Below are 20,875 nucleotides of genomic sequence, written 5' to 3'. Positions count from 1 at the left end.
CTCCTCCTCCTCCTCCTCCTCCCATGAAGGATGAAGATGCTGATGCTGACAGGGGGTTATGGAAACCAGGGGGCTCAAGCAGCGGCACTAATGGCGACTCCAGGTGGGCGGAGTGTGACGGGAGAACAGCTGGGGACAGATGCGGAGCCAAGTGGCGTCAAGCCGGAGACTTTTTTAATCTTCCTCCGCCACAAGATGTAGTTCGCCAGCGGTGCGGAAACAACGTCGTTGCTAGGCGACAGGGAAGTCAGGCGTCGCGCACTGATATTCAAATTAACTGTCAGGTGTGCGATTAATTACAAACCGCGCTGGAGGCGTGTCAGCCAATCAGAGCCGAGGACCGGGACTCGCTTCTTCTTCTCTCATAGACTTTAACAAGCTAATAAGCTAACATGCTAGCAGCGGAGCAGCTAACTATGTGAGCCGATTTAAGCTAACTCCTGCTGGAGAGCCCCGTTCGCCACATGCCCGCTCAACGCCTCCTCCTCCTCCCCCCCCCACCCGCTGCGAGGCACCCATGATGACGGAGCTGCAGTCGCGGGGACGCGGTCTTGATGAAGATGAAGATGATGAAGATGATGATGAGTGTGTTGGGAAACGTCCTCTGGCTCAGGGGCGGTGCTGTGTGAACATTGTCCGGAGGTCCTCGGAGCAGCGCCCGTGTGCACGATGATGGGACCCCGGTCGCTGAAAGGAGGAGAGCCAGGTAACCGAGGTCCGAGAGGAGTCCTCGGACAGGGGGGGGGGCACTTTACTCCGGTTTTAAACTTTAAATACTTCAGCCTGTGCATTGGAAGATCTCACGGAAGGTAGCTGCCATTCAAACTTACAGGAATTCATGTTTGTGTTGCTTTGAAAGTGAAGTTTGAAATTGTGGAACTTCAATGTTTACTCACTTAAATACCTGAACATCAATGCCTAGTTTTACGATGGTGCACAAATGAAATTTAATTGCAAACTTCCAGTTCACGTGCATGCTTGTAGTTGTATTTATCTGCGTGCAGCCCCCCCCCTTGTAGATTCATCTAATTTTAATTGCAGATGCTTTGAATGGGTTAATGAGTGATAATGAATGATCTGGAGAGACAAATCTGTGGAGCATGACTCTGCTGCCTGTGTTATACATGTGAATCCTCTCTGCAGGCTTTGTCTCATAATCAAAGTTTTATTTGAACACGATGAAGTGTTTCGGAGAAAAATACTTTGACCTTACAAGACCCTGATTGTCAGAACACAGATGGTCATATTTAAGATATTGCAATGGAACCAGGTCCCCTGCAGTGTCAAGTGCTGCAAAGGCAACATCCACCTTGGTCAGTTTTGTAATAAATTTGAAGAAGAAGAGTTGATTCACATAAATTATTATTATTATTGGGCTCTTTCCCCCCTGTTCATTTGGATCTAACCACATTGGGTTAACTCAGTCACCCAGAGTTGCATTTTAGATTTGTCCTCACTTCCTCTGTCTCCTTTGGTCTGAATCTTTGGTATTTTCTCCTATTAAATGGAGACAGTGTCCTACAGGGAGGCTCTCTCTCTCTCTCTCTCTCTCTCTCTCTCTCTCTCTCTCTCCCCCCTCTGTTATTGTGGTTACATAGCCTCATCCATTAAATCAGATCCTGAAGGCTGCAGACTCTGGATTTATTTTTATAGGTGATGAGGCTTATTTTACTCGCACAGAGGAGGATGTTTTTCCTGATAATCTTGTCACCCTGTTGTCCTTCACCTCTCCTTTTCTTTTTAGTAAAGGACACATTGAGGACAGTGTTTTTTATTACTGCTCTCCTCTCCAGCACACCCATCAACTCCCCAATCGCTTCCCTGTGCTGCTGAGATTCTGTGCTTTCACTGTTATTCGGGGAGAATGTGTCTGTGGGTGCTATTAGTGCACTCAAGGCTGCCTACACTGTACTATGATGACCACATACAAATACATGGCCCTGCATTATAAACCCCTTTGTTCCCTCAGTAGACCCTTTAGAGGGAATTCAATGCAATCTCATTCTCAACAACAAAACTAGATAGAAAAATTAAACCCTGAACTAGGATTCACCCAAGTAAAAACACACTCACAGGAATAGAAGTGAAAGAACCTGGATCCATACACATTCATACATGTAAGAGCGGTAGAAATGTCTGTGTCCTGTTTTTAAAATGAATTATCTTTTTTCCCGGCTTTGCTTCATGGTAAGAAAATGGGTTTAACACCTTGTTGATAAGTGGATTCCTCCTCTCTATGTCTGCACAAATTATAAAACCTCTACTCCTGGGTGTCTTTGGTAAACACATGCAGCAGGTAAATATTAGATGATTGATCTGTTGCCTGAAATGCTGCTTTCCATTTTAGTAGAGTGTATAAACTATAAATAATAAAACACCATCTATTTGGTATGTGTGAGACAGCGAATTTATTAATGTTGAACTGCACCTCAGCATTAAAGCGTGCCCGTGTAATCCCTCTTTGTTTAAAGAGCAGCACATTTCAGAGGGTTTGCTGAACCCTGAGCAGAGTTAAGCTGCGATACAGGCAGTGAATGTAATCATATCACATCCTCGCTGAATCTGAAAGAGGTGCATCCTTTTTTAATATGTGATCAAACTCTTCCTCTCTTTCTTCTCCCCTCCTTGTCTCCCTCCTTCGTTTGTCACTCAACTCCTTCACAAGAGGCAGCAATGAACCCGCCACGCCGATCATCAAGTTCCCATGATGTCAGGTAATTTCCCGAAGCACTCCATTGCCCTACATGTGACACACACATAAATCACTCACAGCAATATGTAGCCTATAAGGTACGCAGTTGACGCATGTATGTATTTTTTAATAATACATGACACATGTGAAAGAGGACAGTTACGTCACTTTTGTACATGACCTGATGGCCTCAGGGAATAAGGTCCCCCCCTCCCTTTCAGCATTTCTTTAACAAAGAAAATCATTTATATTTTATGGTGGCAGACCTTTTTAAAAAGTATATGTGGAATATTATAGAAATCTGTCCATTCTTTGATTATGTCATGGGTTCGTCATGAAACGAGTCAAAGTTTTGAATATTATAATTTGACGTTCCCTGCTTGCAGTCTGGCAGCTTGGTCTTCATCTCTGGCAACAACTCACCTGCCGCAAACTATCTTGCTTTAAAGTTTTAATATAGTTTTGCAATAGCTAAACATTGTTTACACTGCATGTCCAATTTTGCGTCATGCTATTAAAGCCATAATTTAAAAATGACATAGAAAAGAAAAACCCTGTGTCGTAGCTCTGGTCACGAGCCTTCGGGGGGGGCCTGTGGCTATTTACCTTTGATCCTACCCACTATAAATCAAATGAGATCGCTAACTCACCTGACACTTCCTAGACAAATGGATACAGCTGTTGGAGCTTCAGACCCTCTGTTCTACTCAATGACATCCTAACAGATGAGTGTACCAGATAACCTTTTCTCTGCCTAGTTAACACAATTACATGCTTTTGGACAATACCCCTCTTAGTTCTGAAGCAAATGTGATAGAAAAAGGCTAAATATAACATTTAAAATGCTAATGCATGTGGTCTTCACTGAAGGACTTAGACCCTCAGAGGACAGTTCAACACAGCTGCTTATAGATCTCCAAGAGCATTAGATCCTCTCCTCAGTAATGGACTTCATCGCCTTGTTACAAATGATCTCATGCCTATTATTGTTGTATATGTTGACTTGGAAGTTAGATGGGACTGATGTATTGTAAAAGGCTTTCTTGGCAGAACAATGCAGAAGATGCCCTGTTGACACACAGATGCTTCTCCTCTTCTCCCACAGGCCCTCCACTGAGTCCCTGCAGATGAACAACAGCAGCAACTCTGGTGTTATTCTGGACATCTCGGCTCTCAAGATGGCGGAGGTGGATTCAGAGGTGCCTCCACTTCCACCGCGCTACCGCTTCAGGGACCTGCTTCTGGGAGACCAGACATTTCCGAATGATGACAGGTAGCATGAAAAAACACGGTTGCTCTTGACTCTGAGCAGCTGCCCTGGGAATTTCCTGAAGGGGGCTTTGTTTTTGTTTGTATGTTTGCATGCACACATCTACTTCATGTTTAAAACTCCCTTCATGCCTTACACAACATGAAGTGGCAGGACTTGTATTTTGCTGTTGGTCTGACGTGTAGGTCGATACAGCAACGGAAATAGAAACGGTGGAGTGAGAGGTTTGGTAGTTAATAAAAACCCGGCTGTCGCTAGGACTTTACGGATGTGTTGCACTGTGGACTATTTGGACTACTGTCAACTGGGAATTTGGGACTCCTGCTTAATTGTCTGACATCAATACTGCTTCTGTCATTTGTGGTTGGATAGAGATCCACAGAAATGAGCTTAGAAATGCAAAGCACATAAAAAACTAGCATTGAGACGGTCTGGAGGCTTTATTAAAAGTGTTTTATTGTTCATTTGAGACTTCATTTCCTTCTTGTGCTGAACTGAGCATAAAATGACATCTCCCTCGGCCCCTTCCCTGGTGATACAGTCACTGGATTGCTCGAGTGTTCAGGAGTCTCTCCAAAGAGGTCAATTACTGCTGCGGTCGGAGAAGCAGTCCAACAGATGCTATTTGCTGCCCAGGAGGAGAGGAATTGTCTGAGTATCAGCCGCAGCTGAGCACTGTGGAGCTCTCCATGGTGCTGAAAACCAGCCATTTCACTGAGAGATCAGCAGCAGCAGCAGAGCATCATCGGCCTGCACATCACTCACGCAGAGTCATGCTTAATGATCCGCTTCTTGCTGAATTTAGATTTACAGTTAACATGAGACTCATTTCTTCACACACATCGGTTCACTGTGTTTGTTTTAAGGATCTTTATTATCTCCTTCGAGGAAGATATATATTTTCATCTGCGTTTGTCTGTTAGTCAGCAGCATTAAATGAAAAGTAAAGGACGGATTAGCACAAAACTCTGTGGAAGGATGTACTATGGACGGAGAAGAACATATTTCATTTTCGAGCGTATCTTGTGTACGTGGCAGATCCAAGATCGACATTTTCCGTTTTTCAAAACATTGGGGGACAGTGAGTTTTTGCATGATTTGTCAGAGAATAATTCATAGATCTTTATGACAAAAATATGACAGGTTTAGGGGCCTGATATCTATGACTTTGTACAATTTGGTGAATTTAAATGTGGTCTTAAAAGCCTTGGCCGGGATATGCCCTTTACTGAGACAGTGTCATAAACTGTTCATGTCCATTAATACCGGCTGCCGCCTTAAGCCTGAGGGTGTTTGACATATCAAACATGGTTGTTTTATAATCTGCTGCCTAAAGGAGAAAAGGTTATCAAGCCGTTCAAACGATAACGGACAAAGAAAACTGAAGGGGTCATTTCACAATTTAAACACACAGTGGAAGAGACACCCCTGGTTTTATCTTGCCACGCAGACCCGTCGCTGGTGTTTGATTATCTGTGTTTGTGGAAAAAACTGAACCTGTGTTTTGTTTAGCCTCCTCATTTTATCAACCTGTAAACCCTGGCTCTTATTGTGATGCACCATTAGCAAGGGGGAAGCTTTAACAGCTTGTCCTGTTGATTAGCATGAGTGCAAGAGATTTTACAATTGTATCAATAGGTGAATCTGACAGACAGCACCTTGTGTATGTTATCTCTCAACACCAGGCTGTTGGTTGTCAGCAGCTGCCAAGTAGCTGTGGTCCCCATTTGTTTTCAGCTCATTGATCCATATCTTAAATGAAGGGAAATGAGCATCAACTTTAGAATTTCATTTTGAGCCCAAAAAAACGTGATTTATAAATATGACATTTCCTGCCCACTCATTGATCTGTTTCCCAAAGGATGCAGTGATTTGTCGGTATTCAACTACAGATGCTTGTGGCTCCTTTTATTAAGCTACATGCTAGTTCTCTCAGTGTGTTGAGATAAAAGATGTATTCATGCTATTGATTACCGTACATATTTCCATTCAAAGCACAGGGACATTAGGTGCCACATGTATGCGGGGTCACGAAGACCTTGACATGCTGAAGAGTGGCAGTCGGGTTGCTTGATTTTGCACGTGTAGCCATATGTGTGCGTGTGAGTGTGTCTATTGGTTGTGTGTTTCATCCAGTCGGTCTCCTGTGAATTGTTTTCCTGATCACTATTCAATTGCAAAGGGTAATTAGGGTCCGTTGCCAGGCGACCAGTACATGTATGCCTCAGTGTGTGTCTCTGTCTGTCTGAATGTGTGTGTCCCTGTCTGCATCCATGTGTAAACGCACACGCTAGGTCTTCACACAGAGCTATGTAGTTCATAGACCTTGCCATGAAAAAGCACATCAGCTTTATGAGGCAGATTTTCACACACACACACTTCTGGTGTGTGTGTGTGTGTGTGTGTGTGTGTGTGTGTGTGTGTGTGTGTGTGTGTGTGTGTGTGTGTGTGTGTGTGTGTGTGTGTGTGTGTGTGTGTGTGTGTGTGTGTGTGTGTGTGTGTGTGTGTGTGTGTGTGTGTGTGTGTGTGTGTGTGTGTGTGTGTGAAAGGAAATGAAGTAAAGAAGAAAACATCAGAACAGAGTCTTCTGCCTCTGCACACTAATTGCTTCTGAGCTCTGGAGTGGAAATGGAAGCGGACAATGTTGTTGGGCGTTCGGGACGCTTTATTGATGATCTTCTGCATGCTTGTGGTTTATGATGCTGATTATTTCCTGTACTGATGCCTTGTCGAGTGTAAAGCCTCAAAACAAATGAACTCCTCGAGGGAGAGCCGGAATCCCTCCCCTTCCCTTCACTGCACTTATGGCCTTTTGCATCTGTTTACTTGCCTCTGTCATAGTGGGCTATGGGAGATATGGGCTGGGGGTTGAAGGACTCAGGCACTGATAACCCACTTAACCTCATAACGTTGTTAGCAGGGAGTCAAAACAAGAGCCCTCGTATATTGCAAGTTCCACCTGGTTGTCAAAATCAGATTATGATTTAAAAGTTCACGTCAAATATGAATCCATGAAAAACGTCCCTCTGTGGCAGCAGGACATGTTTTTATTGTTGCTATCCAAAGACAGTGAGAAGGTGTATTGATTATATTGCAGTGTTGTGAAGTCTGGAATTTTCTGGGAAATCAATTGTGAAGATGTTGATGTATTAAATAACACATAACATATATAAATATATAGATATATCTATATATGATATATAGACATGTATTTTTATGTTTTCTTTATATTTATCGTTTATTGTTAAACAGAAAATCAACAAGCCTCAATTTCATTTCTTTGTCATTAGGGATTGGTAAAGTCTTCTTAGGAATCGATGCCATTAAAATAATATATATATTATTAGAAATACTTTGACTCTTATATCGACATTTGCCCCCAAACATTCTACTGGCTCTATTTTGCCTGTCTGATCATATTTGCTACTTTACCCTGCTTGACTCTGTTGATGCCAAAAATCTAGGTCCTAAACGAGCAGAAGTTTCCTTTATTACAATGTTAAATAAATTCATTGAATCTGAAGGAGCACTTATCAGTGTGTCTGTGGGCAAATGCAGTATTAAGGCATTAAGCCCTTCTGTGCTGTTTGAGCATGTGGGTCCTCGTGTTTCCGTTCATCTCTTTGTCTGTCGTGAGGAGGTGGGCGTACAGTGTGGATATGGGGAGTGCAGGAGTTGGGTGGCGGTAGCGTGTGTGTGGGGGGGGGTCTCCCTCCTGGGCTGTCATTATCTTCAGGGTTTGGTATCAGAGGGCGGTAATGACGGCTCGGCTGTGTGGGTGCTCAAGTGGAGCAATCACATTGAAGTTGTGGGTCTAACGAGTGAGTGTGTGTCTGAGTATTATCTGCACAGGTGTTTGTGTGCGTGTGCTCATGCTGTGGACACACCTGTGTCTGTGTGCATCTGTTAGTGTATGATTATACATTTGAGTGTGTTCATCTATTACTCGGTCTGTTAGCCAGCAGAGGGGGGGCTGGCGTCAGTCAATGTCAGAAATAGAAATAAGCCGCCGAACACTTTCATACAATCCATCACAAAACAGAACAAGCAACAAGTTTCATCCATCTTTTCCTGTTCATGTCTAATCCAGTTTCTTGGGGGTTTTTATTTTCCCCCAATCGGCAGAGGAGGCTGATGGGAGTAATATCGACAGAGTGAGCAGTGTTAATTGGTCCCTAAATCCACTCTGAGCACCTCTTCATGAGTGGAATGGTGGCACTGTGACAGCTTGATGTAATCATCTACTTCTGAGATGATTGTTGTTGATGTTGAACTTTGTGAATCAACAGAGGTACCCTGATAATATAAGTACTGTAAATGTTTTCATGTGAGCAGAGGGGTTCCACGTCTTGGAGACCTCCTCACAGGTTTTATTCTTTGCAGATGGAAAGTAAAGAACCAAGCTCCCTCGTGGAATGAATTCTCCTGAGACTATAATGGTGCACGGATATTGGCAGCAGCTGTTTGCACTGACTCTGTGGTAGCAGTGACTGCTGGGACGTGATGCCTGGATGATTTCCATCTGATAAAAATGACGACGGAGACACAGGGGAGGTGATGGAAGGGATATAGCTTTTCAGTTGTAGCCACGGGTTTGATGCTGGTCAACGGCGGGAGCTAAAGATGTCGTGACATACATGAATATGGTGATTTTAACATTTCATGCAAGATTTGTGACCGTTAACATTTCATTAAATTATAAAAGTTCCCTGAGGTTGTTGTCCTCATTGTAAAGTCATCACTGTTTTATCTATATTTTGTTCAGGAGAAGGATTTGCTAATTGTTCAGGTGTATGTTTTTTTTAACCAGGAGCTTAAATATCCATTATCTCCAAAATAAATGATCGGGATAATTAAAAGCAGTTAGAAATCCTGAAATAAAGCTTCTTTTTTCAGACGCTGTTCGGCAGACACAAGGCCATCAGGAGGAGGCTGCTGCAATAGTGAGCTAAGCTTTGTTTCCTGGGTGCACAGCTTGTTTTTAGGTGAAGATTCCCTCATTCAGGAGGCTTTTACCAGGAGTTGAATTACCCCTTCTCTACAAAACAGATGGACCAGCTAATTAAAACCATTATCAACATCAAATAAAGCAAATCTGATACTTTAAGTGTTTCTGAAATATGTCTTGGCAGACGCAGGAAGTCAGGAACAGCTGTGAGACATAGCTAAAGGGACAAGTTCCAGGCAAAAGCGAATTATCCATGTTATGTAAAATAAATATAAGATGAGTCATTTTGTTCTAACATTCTTGTGGTGATATCAGTATCTTTTCACTTTTAAAGGCTTTTTGAATGGCAGGGAACAAGGTTTTATTCAGCTAATCTATAACCCCTCAAACTAATGTAGCTGGCTAATGATGTGTTCCTTTCATTGGAGAGGATTACTGCTGTAGGCACTAGTTAGCCAGGCCTGCTATTGTTATGGGTGCAAAGCTATGACTGGATATTTGCTGTTTTGGGGGAGGAATGAACTGCATCTTTAAAAGTTTGAAGGTAGAAATGCATTAAAAGAGAAACATTCTTCTCATATGCAGGTCTTTGACACAGTGGATCATTCCATTCTGAAGCAACGCCTGCTTAATATAGGTTTATCTGAGCAGGCTGTTGGCTGGTTTAATAATTATCTGTCTAATAGAAAACAATGTGTTTGTTTTGAAGGCAGCTCATCCACACTGCTAAATGTCTCTACTGGTGTGCCACAGGGCTCAGTTCTGGGCCCGATTCTGTTTGTTATTTATGTAAATACATTGGGCAGTAATGTCCCAAATGCCAAATTTCATTTTTATGCTGATGACACAGTTATATACTGTTGTGGCACCACTCTTGCCGAAGCCCTTGGCAACTTACAAATTGCTTTTAACCTTGTGGAAAATCAGCTCATTGAACTAAGACTTGTCTTGAATGCCACCAAAACCAAACTGTTGATATTTTCCAATGGCAGGAAAGTGCCTGTGTCTCCACCCAGCATTTTGTCATTGCAAGGGTATGAAATTGAACTTGTGAACTGTTACAAGTATCTCGGCATTTTAATTGATGATCGACTTTCTTTTAAACCACATGTAGAAAATCTGGTAAAAAAATTAAGAGTGAAACTGGGATTCTTCTCCCGTCACAAATCTTGTTTTTCTTTTTTTACCAGAAAAAAGTTGATTGCTACCCATTTCCTCCCTGTACTTGATTACAGTAATCTCTTATATATGAATGCCCCAGCAAACTGTCTGCGTTCTCTAGACACTGTATATCATGGTGCCTTAAGGTTTGTCACTAGTTGTAAAGCCCTCACTCACCGCTGCATCTTATATGCTCGAGTTGAGTTGCCATCTCTGGCAGCACGCCGCCTTATACATTGGCATATTTTTATTTATAAAGCTATCTTGGGCCTGCTCCCCCACTACTTATGTAATTACATCTTTTAAATCCCAGAGCAATTACTGCTTACGTTCAAATGAGTTTTATTTATTAGTTATGCCCAAAGTTCACTCTGAATTTGGTAAGCACTGTTTTAAGTTTGCTGCACCTGCTGCTTGGAATGCACTGCAAAAAACTCTCAAATTAAAGGAGCTCATAAACCTTGAAACTTTGAAGACTCGTGTGAGAGAAATTGGAGCGGCTTCATACCGCTCTTGTTATGGTGTGAATCCGGAGCTTTAGTTCTGTTGCCTTATCTTTTTTTCTTTTTTTTTGTATTCTGCTGTCTTGGCCAGGCTTCCCTTGGAAAAGAGGACATTGTATCTCAACGGGACCGCCTGGTTAAATAAAGGCAAGGTTTACGATATGTTTCAGGAGCTGCAGCGTTTTCTTTGGTTGAGAGGAACTCTGTTTACCACACACACCTTTGGGCTTTTTAACTTTGCATTCTCAGGTCAATTTCTATCTCTCATTTCCTCGGCAGGAAACTTGATCATCATGAGAACTTTTGCACCTCAAGATGTGACTGCAACGTTTAACAGCTTCATCGCATCTAAAAAGTCTGATGTGTTGGAAAGAGTGTTGTTACTGGTTCCGCTTGGCAACTGGAGGTCGCAATTTAGTGCAAAGGTGGCATTAGTCACCCGCACCATCAGCAGAGTGGGTGGGCGACACTTTAGGGCTGCGAGATTTGCTCTCATCAGCGGCAGTGCTGTCAGTTTAAGGATTACTGTTAGTGTCACAATGAATCAGAGGCCCCGGACATGTTATCCACGTTCTGTCTGTTTTGACACATTCTCCGAGGGCATGTTACCAAAAGGATTTGTGCAGCCAGCGACCAGGGAAGTGGAATGTGAACGAGTAAACAGTGGAAATGAGACGGGGGAGCTGAAGCATTGCGTTCCTGAAAAGCTCAATTTGGACCTGGTTCCATTTCAGCAGCTTCGTCTCAGTCATTTCCCCTGAACACAGTGAAGTGAAAGTATTAGTGGAAGTGGTACAATATGCGTAGCCGTGTCGCTCTTCAAAGGGCCTTTTTTATTGGATCTCATCTGAAATCATTTGCAGCATTACTGCGTGTGAGTGCACGCTCTCATAGGAGTAGCTCAGATGGGACAGACATTTTAAGGTAGGCTGCAGAGGAAGAGTTATCGTTGCTCAGGGAAGAATACGATTTCTTTCGCCCCTCAGAATTTGTTGTTCTCCTGGGGCCTCTCCATCCTGCTGCCTGAAATCTTCACTGCATTCGGTGTTTCGCCCCCGTGCTTTGTCCTGCCAAGTTAATTAGCATCGGTAAAGTTTGCTTGTCAGACTTTAAGCAGCCATTATAATTGAGATACTTGGCTGAGACAGAGCTTCAGAGGGGTTTCCCGTGTTGTAGGTGTGTGTTCGTGTGAGACAGCGTCACATAGAGGTTTATTGAGGAATCACGGAGTATAATTACTTCCACTACTTCAGAGAGATTCAATCAAATGTGTGAGTCCTAAATACCGAAGCTGCATTAGAATAATAAAACTGAGTATGTGCTTGGTTTTGTAACCTGTTCGATCGTTTGCACAGTTTTTACTTTGATTAGAATAAACTTGAAACTCTTTTGTCACTCATTAGGTCTCTTGCATGGGTTTGTGTAAAGTCCTGAGGGGTTTGAATCTGTGCTGCTGTACTTTGCCCATTTTTTATGTTTTCACCAGACCAAGATAATCATGAAAATGTTTTGAGCTCAATCAAAAATGCTTTTTATTTATCTGATAGGGACAGAGCAGGTTAATGAACATCAGTATAAAAACACTACATGTAAACATGCCTTAGATTTAAGACTCTGTTGTCTATTGACTACTTTTTGTTTAAAGATAATATGGAATACATTTTTCCTGATTGACCTTCTTGCCAGATTAAGAGGCTGTTAACGAGGATCAGTACTGACTAAACTGTGAGTTATTATGCTTTCTTGTTCGATACACAACTCTTGAATATTGCAGCTTTTCACCTAGTCACGAAATACAAAATCTAACTCTTTATGCAGGGGCTGGAAAACATGAGCTGATGGTCCCATTTTATTTAAATGAACAACTCTGCTTCTTTGCGCAGCACCATGCTGAGAGCAAATATTTTATTCATGAGTGTTGGACATGGCCTGTTTGTCAGTATTGTGGCCTAAAAAAAGTGCCTGTATGTTTTTCAGAGAGTTGTATGTGAGGAAAAAGGGAAGGGACGATAGAAGATTCTTCTGCAGAAGCTGAAGCAACATTTGTTTACACTTCAATAGGGACTCTGATCTTTTCAGGGCACATAAAGACAGGATTTAATGGCCTCACAGACATTGTAAGAATATACAAAAATGTATTTTCATTTTAGATGGACCACTGGCTTTGGAAACATGGCTTCCAACGGGTGTACATTCCCTCCCATCTTCCTTTTTTTGGGGAATAGAACATAAGGTTATGACGAGTAAATGGGTTTAGATGAACCTTTTTTTTGCACTCAACAGCCTTTGGCAAAAACTGCAGTCAGCGAGCAAAAGAGCTTGAGTTGTGTGTGCGTGTGTGTGTCTGTGTGTGTGAGCCTGCCACTGGCATTGGCTAGACTTCTTCCTCCTCTCCGGCTGTTCGCTGGTCAGGCAGACAGCTCGCCCACAGCAGCACAAGCTCACTGCTTTAATATGTTTTGACAGAGGAAGTATTATTGCAGCTCTCCGTGGCAATTTGCACAGAGCTGAGGCGAGCCCAATGATTTCAACGCTTCTGAGAAGAGCTCTGGTTGACTTTCTCTAAATAATCAAGCCATCGTAACCTTTGGTGTAGTTCTCACAGTTAACCTTTTTCTAATGTAGTTCTCAAACCTGGCCACATTTCAAGTATGACGGCTGTAGCCTCATATTTTCATTAACATCATGATGATACTGCCGCTACATTTTTTTTTGCTCCTTTTCATCCTGGTGGCTGGAAGTTACTCATCTTGCAAAATCTGGATTTTGTTCAAGTTTATGTTCCAAGTGCTTCAGAGTCGAATGCTTTTCACCCAGCACTCTGTTAGCATGCTTCACTGCAGCTCTCATTGCACATTTGCTGCGCTCTCAAAATACAGCTTGGGTCCTAACTATGCAGTGCCTGTTTTAAAGCTGTGGGTTTGATTGGACTGTGGTGATGCTGGCTGCAACTTTCTTTCTGAAACTGTAAAACTGACCTGCATTAATTGAGCCACGGCAAGTAAGGACCGGCTGAAGGACAGGATCCTGCTGTTTCCCTGTATTCAAAGTTGGCCGAAGCTTAACTTAGTGCACATGCAGAGCCCTGAGAGCCGGTTTATGCTACAAAGCGGCGTTTGCCTGTATATTAATATTGATTTATGACAGTTTTTGAGATAAATTAATTATATACATGCAGACAGATTTCTCACATTTTGTAACGAGGTGTCTCATAGTTTCCATATTACCTCCTTATTTCCATGTATCATCACAATCACATTTGTAAGTAATATTTGAGTAATGAACCCATTACGTTTTATGCTCCTTTTCATCTTGGCACCAGGAAGTTACGCATTTGCAGCATCTGTAATCTGATTAAGTTTCTGTTCCGACTACTTCAGAGTGGAATTCTTTACCAGCTATTCTCACTATGCTAATAGGCTCTTGGAAAATCCAGCTTGGATATGAAATGTAAATATTCAGTGAGAATATAGCCACTTCTGTAAGTGGGCTAATCACCTTCTCTCTCTGCTGCATCTATGTTTGATTTGGTTTATATTTTTGCTTCAATTCAGAATCATGTCATGTTTCACTCTGCTGTAGATGAGGTTCCATCCAGCTTCTGTATTATACCTAAAGCATGTAAAGGATTTGAGAAGCCGCTTCAAGGATACTGCAGGAGTACAATCACGATGGATCAAACCCCGGGCTGCGCTGCCTTCTGTGTCAATAGATGTCAAATGGATTAAGCCAGCTGTGGCTTATGCCTGTTTCATGTGTGTTTTTCTATTATATACTTTATGTTACTGGTAGATGAGTCACACTGTGCAGTTCTCTGCTTCACCACATAGTGTCTCTGTGCTCAAATCCGTCCTCCTGCCACTGATGAAGCCGTTTGCATCCCTCGCTCTGTCTTTCTCAGTTTCTGTGTAATCAACCCACCAGCACTCAGAGTACAGACGCAGTTTCCTCCCGAGCACATTTGTTTGTTCACATGATTAAATAAACAGCGTCTTCTGATCAGTATATTTTCATAAATGCATCACGGCTATAATTCCTGGATAATGTTGTTTGGGTATTGGGAGAGGAGTGGAGATGGAGAACTAGTTACCATTATTTTGTTTACAGAGAATATAACATCATTATCAACATTATACACACAATGGCATCTTAAAGCTAATTAGATCTAATCAGGAAGTCTGTTTTATACTGGGATCAGGATGAAGCTTTCTTGCCGTTTAAAGAGATTCTCTTTTTCATTCTTTCTCGTCCCAGATTTTCCTCATCAGAGATTAAATACGCAGCCCTCTATCGACAGGTCCATCCCTCTAATCCCTCGATTACTATCAGCAGATAATTTAATGTGCTTCCTGAAGGCTGAACCCAAAATGCCACGTGTGGCCTGTACTTTGTTCTTTCATAAATGCATCACTAATGAGGCCTCTGCTCGTGTAGATCTCCTCTGGCTGCTCTGCATCCTGCAAACACATCGCTGTAAATAGGGCTCTGAGATCATGATAACCAAATAGAGATGAGAAATACCAACCTGATCTTGATGAGCTTTTCTGAATCCAGGTGACAAAGGAGTGTGAGCTGGGATCTAATACATGCACGAGCTAATCTGTTGAAAATTAGATGTAAATTTGAATCGTGTTTAAAAATTGGGACATTATGTAAAGTCTTAGCCATTTTTTTTTCAACTGGAAAACGGAGAGAGAGACAAACGTCATTATCTTCCATTCATTCTGCCTTGGAGACTCAGTGTGGGCGGCAATCTGTGTCGACCGGTAGGGGCGATCGGAGAAAACTCCATAGTGATTTTACCCCAGTTAGCAGTGAACCATCTCTGAAAGACTGAAAACTCTGAGTTAACACCTGAATCTACATTGATGACCACACACCCTGCTTTGTAGTACATGCCCCTGCTGTACAACCAGAGCCGTTTACACACCCTGCACGCAGCTCATGTTACAAAGTCAAAGTCAGGATTTATTCTGCAGCCCTTAAATGGCTCTGTGATTACCGCTGTCACGATAACCATCATTATTCATGGCGCTGCCTCTGTGATGCTCATGTTTGCATGTTTCTTTATGTTGTCGAAGTCAGACGGATGAGAAAAACAAACAAGCTGTGGATATTGAATGTCACTGTGTGTTTAACTGGTACTTTAGTGCTGTGCCGGTCTGGTACCATGCAGGGTTTCCCAATTCCCTCGGCTTAATGCATGTTGTGGTGTAAACTCCCTCCGTGACGAAGAATCGATTAAACCAATGGATCCGTTCTGTTGCTAATCGGGTGTCTGCTGAATCTGCTAAAAGCGTGATTAGTTGTTGAATCTAATTAATCTAAATAATACAACTGTTTATTTCTTACATGCTTTCACTTTAGCTTTGAAAGATCATGGAGCTGATTGATGCTAAATCATTTTTCATTTCTCAGTTTACGATACATGATTATTGATATTGGTTTAGTGTCCAGCCCTATGAATAGAAATCCACTTGCAGCTTGAGATCAGCTGATGTGCTGCAGGTGTAGCATGTGTTGTTACATGCAAACTGGTAGGATCATGCAGCTGAGTGTTTATCTAGGCCACCTGCTCCTCGGTCTGTTGTTCTTCATTATTCCCTGTCAAAACTAAATTAGCAGCTGAATAATGCAGATTTATTGATGGTTGTGACTGATGGATTGACAGGATTCCAATAGCTCCTTCAGCAGCCCTGTAATGGAGATCAATTTAATAAAAACAGAACATGGGATTCTCCAGAAATCTTCATCTTATAGAAATGCATGGAGGACACGGAGGAGGTGAATGATTGGTTGTGATCAGGAGAAATCGTTAAATTGGACCGTCTGTGTTATGCAACCCTCCGTGGAGCCCGCTGGGTTGGCCGTGCTGGGTTGACGTTACATCGTGACGACGTGTGAATGTTGGAGACGCGCGGGGGGGACCTGACATCTCCATCAAGGGATGGACGAGCGCTCCGCGACCAGGAGACACCCCGATGCTCCCCTCAGTGTGCGCGAGAGGAGCCCGTGATGCGGCAGAGAAGGAGACGCGCTCCCTCCGCATTCAAGCAGCAGCAGTGATCCGGGGGATGCGGTTTTCCAGCACCTTCGGTCGCTGACTGCCTGACCGACTGAGCCTGTGCACCGACACCAGGAGGAGGAGGAGGAGGAGGAGGAAGGAAGGAGCATACTGGTTCTCTGCTGGAGGTACCACTCGGAACCATGGCGGGCGCGAAGCTGACGCCCTCGCCCTCGGAGATCGACCCAGACGTCAAGACCGAGGTGCAGAAAACCCCGGAGCCCACCTGGGTCAACCCCTCCAGCCCTATCCGGACCACGGGCTCTTTCGAGAGCGATGCCGGCCAAAGGTAGCTGCACCACGGCGGCATGTTGGTGGATGCAGCCGCTTGCACACATGCAGCATCCGCGAAATATCATGATGCTGCGAGCGCATGGTGCATGAAGTCTTCTTAATAACTTAGCATGTAATTATCCTGACGTAAAAGTTGCGCCATGATCAATAACCCATTCTCATTAAATCTAGCCACCGGTAAATTGATATTTGCCGAGGAGCTGTATAGGAATTTGAATGATCGTTACGCACCGGATGGAACGGGCTGTGTTCTGCCCTGTGGGGTGTAAACATGAACGCAGCCTGTTTATGAGTCAGTCTCATGAAGGGTTTACTGTGGATGAATGATTGCAAACGCTCCTCCTGTCAATCACTTTCTCTTCCAGCATGGCTGCAGTGTATAGTGATTACATAACTCAATGGATGCTGCATTCCCATTACATTTTTATGAATCCCATAGTGTTTTATTACAGAGAGAACCATATCCACACTGCTGCATGCAAGAGGCAAAGTTATTTTATATGATTACAACCAGATTGATTGAAGAAAAAATGCAAACCACGGGTGATTATGTTCACGTGCCTTCATTATTCTAATAAACCTATATTTCAGCATGCACGTCTGCACCGCTCCATGGCACCAGCCTGCAGACGGCCACTGTGAGGACACCCTCCTGCCATTTGGTAGACAAATTAGATTGTGGTTTGTGCAAAACGGGCTGAGCTGGTAACAACCGGGGGAGGCATGTTTTCCTCCCTTCATAGAGACACAAAACAACTTGAGCGCTGCAGGTTGGCACTCTCATCCGCAGGTTAGGTTTTCTTGTTTGGCAGCTTGTCAAACACCACTGCACAGCCGATGTGCTGGTGGTGCAGTGGGTTCTGTGTCTCTCTGTGGTTACAGCACATTTTCCTCCTGGTGAAAATGTATATGAGGGCGTTGATATTTTTTGGGGCATGTTTGTGATCAGAAATGTGGAAAACTTGCTGTCGCGTTTATTGTGAAATACTTGTAACTGTCTTCGATGGGGAAAACATTTAATCCATTAATAAAACCAGTTTCAATATATTTGATACAAAACCTGCAGTTAAATAATGTCAAAAGTAGTTTTGATCATCATTTGAGTCATAACTCTCAGGCTCTTCTGTTTTTTAAGTCTATAAATGTTAAAGATCCCATTCCCGGTGTTTTATTTGAAATTTTCATATCCATCTGAAGATGTAACTGTGACCTATATAGGTTCCATTACATCAGTGAATGGTAAGAACAAGGCATTTTGTCTCAGTCTCTGAGCAAGAAGAAGATTGCTTTACTCAGTGATGCTGAGCCAGACCCACCTCAGGTAGCAGTCTTTACTGTTCCATGGTAAAACGTACATGGGGCTGATGTGAAATCAGCCAAACAGAAAATCAGACTTAGATGCTCTAGCAAGAAAACATTGTTCAAGTTGCATGTATGTACAACGTCATGTGTCATTTTGAGGTATACAGTTTCTGAATATACGCAGTGTGTATTTTTCATCGTGGATTTAGGGTTTTTTACTTCAACAGTATTTACTCAGCACCTATATCTGCTTTATAATCAGCCGTTGAAATGTCTGACATGGACATTTCAACCTTTATGGGACCTTTGCTCTCCCTCATTCCCTGAAAATTATATAAACCCCTATCAATAATAAAGACAAACTCAGAAATGTTCAGTGATGCAAGTCCAGCACAAGCACTTTTGAATTTCTTGGGCAACTAAAACCCTAGAGCCCTGTTTAAAAAGCTGAACACACACTTTTGCAAAGGTTTCCCTTGAGGATAATGTCTGTAGCCTTGCTGCTGTATTATATGTGACAGTGCCAGAAGGATGCCATGTTGTGCTATGGAGCTGGCAGCGATATCTTGTTCCCTCAGGAACAAAGGTGTACTAGACCTAAAGATACGTCAGGGAGACTTTGCACACTATGTATCTTTATATTCACTTTTTATCTTCATACTTAACTCATTGCACTTTTGTTTTCATAAATATTAACTTTTTTTTATTAACTTTCATGTCTGGCACCTTAAATTTAAGTCAGCAATTTTATATTCTTTTAAATGTTGTTCATACTGCTAATTTTGATTTTGGAAAAGACAGTGAAGTTAGGTGGCTCGCTAGAAAATACTTAAGAAGTTCAACTAAGGAGGATTCCAGTGATGTAGATGATAAAGCTTATCTGCATTTAACGGCTCATTTTCACATTTATGTCGACTATGCATTGACGAATGCATTATATATGATTTCGTTTTTTAAAGGACACCAGACCATACAAAAATCATGATAACAATCAGTGTTTCCATGCAGGGCTGGCAGCTGTTAAAATATGAGTTATTTGTGTGGCATCGGATTGGAACTTTATAACAGAATCTGTATCCGGAAGGAAAAAGTTACTACTGTATTTGAACATCTGTAAAAAAAGTATTGCGTAACCACTGCTTATGATAAAAATGTAGGAATAATACTGATATTATTTATGATGAGGCTGACAAAGACACCAGTGACATGCAGCTGCAATTAACTTATGAAACTTTAGTAATACTGACAGTATAATGAGTATGAACTACGACATGTGCGATGATGGCGATGCTGAAGCTTGTGGTGTTGGTGGTGGTCTCTCGCTGGTGGCAGTGATGACTTCACATCTGTTGAAGTCGTTGAGTCATCTGACAACTGGTCTGGAGAGGAGCATGTTGAATGCTGATCGGTTCTGAGAAATTAAACGATATATAATGCGGTGCCCGACTGTTTGTGTGAGAATCTAATACACAATATCCTCAAAAATCGGAGGCGGTAAAACCTAATGGCTGAATTGGCCGGTTGCCCCTGGGTAACCAGATAAGGACCACTGTCTACCACTTAGCATGGATAGGTTGGAAGAAGTTCCTACATCTATAATAATTGAATAAACTTTTGCCCAGGATTGTTCCCCTATCACATTACTTGAGTGACAAAACTTTATTCTATTTGTGAAGTCTACATAGTACCTTGAATTCCCCCCCCCCCCCCCCCCCCTCGAGGCCGACAGGATGTTGTCAGGAATCGGAGAGCTCTCTACTTTCTGAAATGCGATCACCGTGGGATTTGTGCAGAGCTGGCTGGAGCAATGAGAGGATGTGAAGGGAGGAGTGAGAGAATCAATATTCTGCTCGTACAACACTGAATTTATTTATTCTGCATAATTTAAAGCCCCTGGGAATCCCCATTATGTCTGTGTTTATAGGAAACCCTATATAGTATTGACATATAAAATACTTTTGGCCGTAAATGTGAAGTGGAGGATCCTTAAGAACAGAGAGATTGACCATCTATTAAACACAGGAAATGGTCCAAAGCAACTCGCTCAGATTTATTATGGCCTCCTTCTGCTGTTGCCAACACTTTCGGGGGAAAATGTGCTTTGAAACATATGGACATGGTAAAAAAATCGAATTTATCTAATTAGTTTAATTAATTTAAGTGTGAAGTCATCGGTGTGCAAAAGTCAACCCTTATCTTCTTTGTTGCTCTTCCTTGTTCTTTACTCTTTTTGTTATTGTATAACTGTGCAGACACTTCAGACACAGTTATTATGCGTCTTGTGCAGTAACTTGCACGTATTCAAAATGTGTGTAATGAATGGTGATGCAGCAATGGCAGCCGGTGGAGTAGTGATGGATTGTTGATGTGAAATGTTCTACCCTTCGTATTCAAGGGTAAAACATTAACTATGAATAATCTGTCGAGTTTGAAGATGGGCTCAGACTACAGGAGTTTTTAAAAAGCTAATCCATTTTGATATCTAGTTGCATCATGCACATAAGAGACTTCAGATTTTCTCAAACACGCCCACACTCCCTGATTAGATAATAATGGCACATCACACACTAGAGGGTTTTATTCAGATTACGGCTCCAGAGGCAGTCATGCACCGCCTCACATCCCTCATTAGACCTCATGG

The 20,875-nt window shown here is 42.5% G+C and overlaps 1 protein-coding gene across 1 annotated transcript in view; it reads left to right on the top strand.

The window, feature by feature from the left end:
* Positions 1–20,875, top strand: part of LOC128437891 (potassium channel subfamily T member 1) — a 66,676-nt gene that overhangs the window by 1,584 nt on the left and 44,217 nt on the right. The window contains exons 2-3 of the mRNA XM_053420179.1: positions 2,666–2,714; positions 3,798–3,965. Of these exons, the coding sequence (XP_053276154.1) occupies positions 2,666–2,714; positions 3,798–3,965 (217 nt within the window). The remainder of the gene's footprint in view (positions 1–2,665; positions 2,715–3,797; positions 3,966–20,875) is intronic.

Source organism: Pleuronectes platessa, chromosome 4, assembly GCF_947347685.1.
Source record: "Pleuronectes platessa chromosome 4, fPlePla1.1, whole genome shotgun sequence".
Taxonomy (NCBI): domain Eukaryota; kingdom Metazoa; phylum Chordata; class Actinopteri; order Pleuronectiformes; family Pleuronectidae; genus Pleuronectes; species Pleuronectes platessa.
This window is presented reverse-complemented; position numbering and strand designations above follow the sequence as displayed.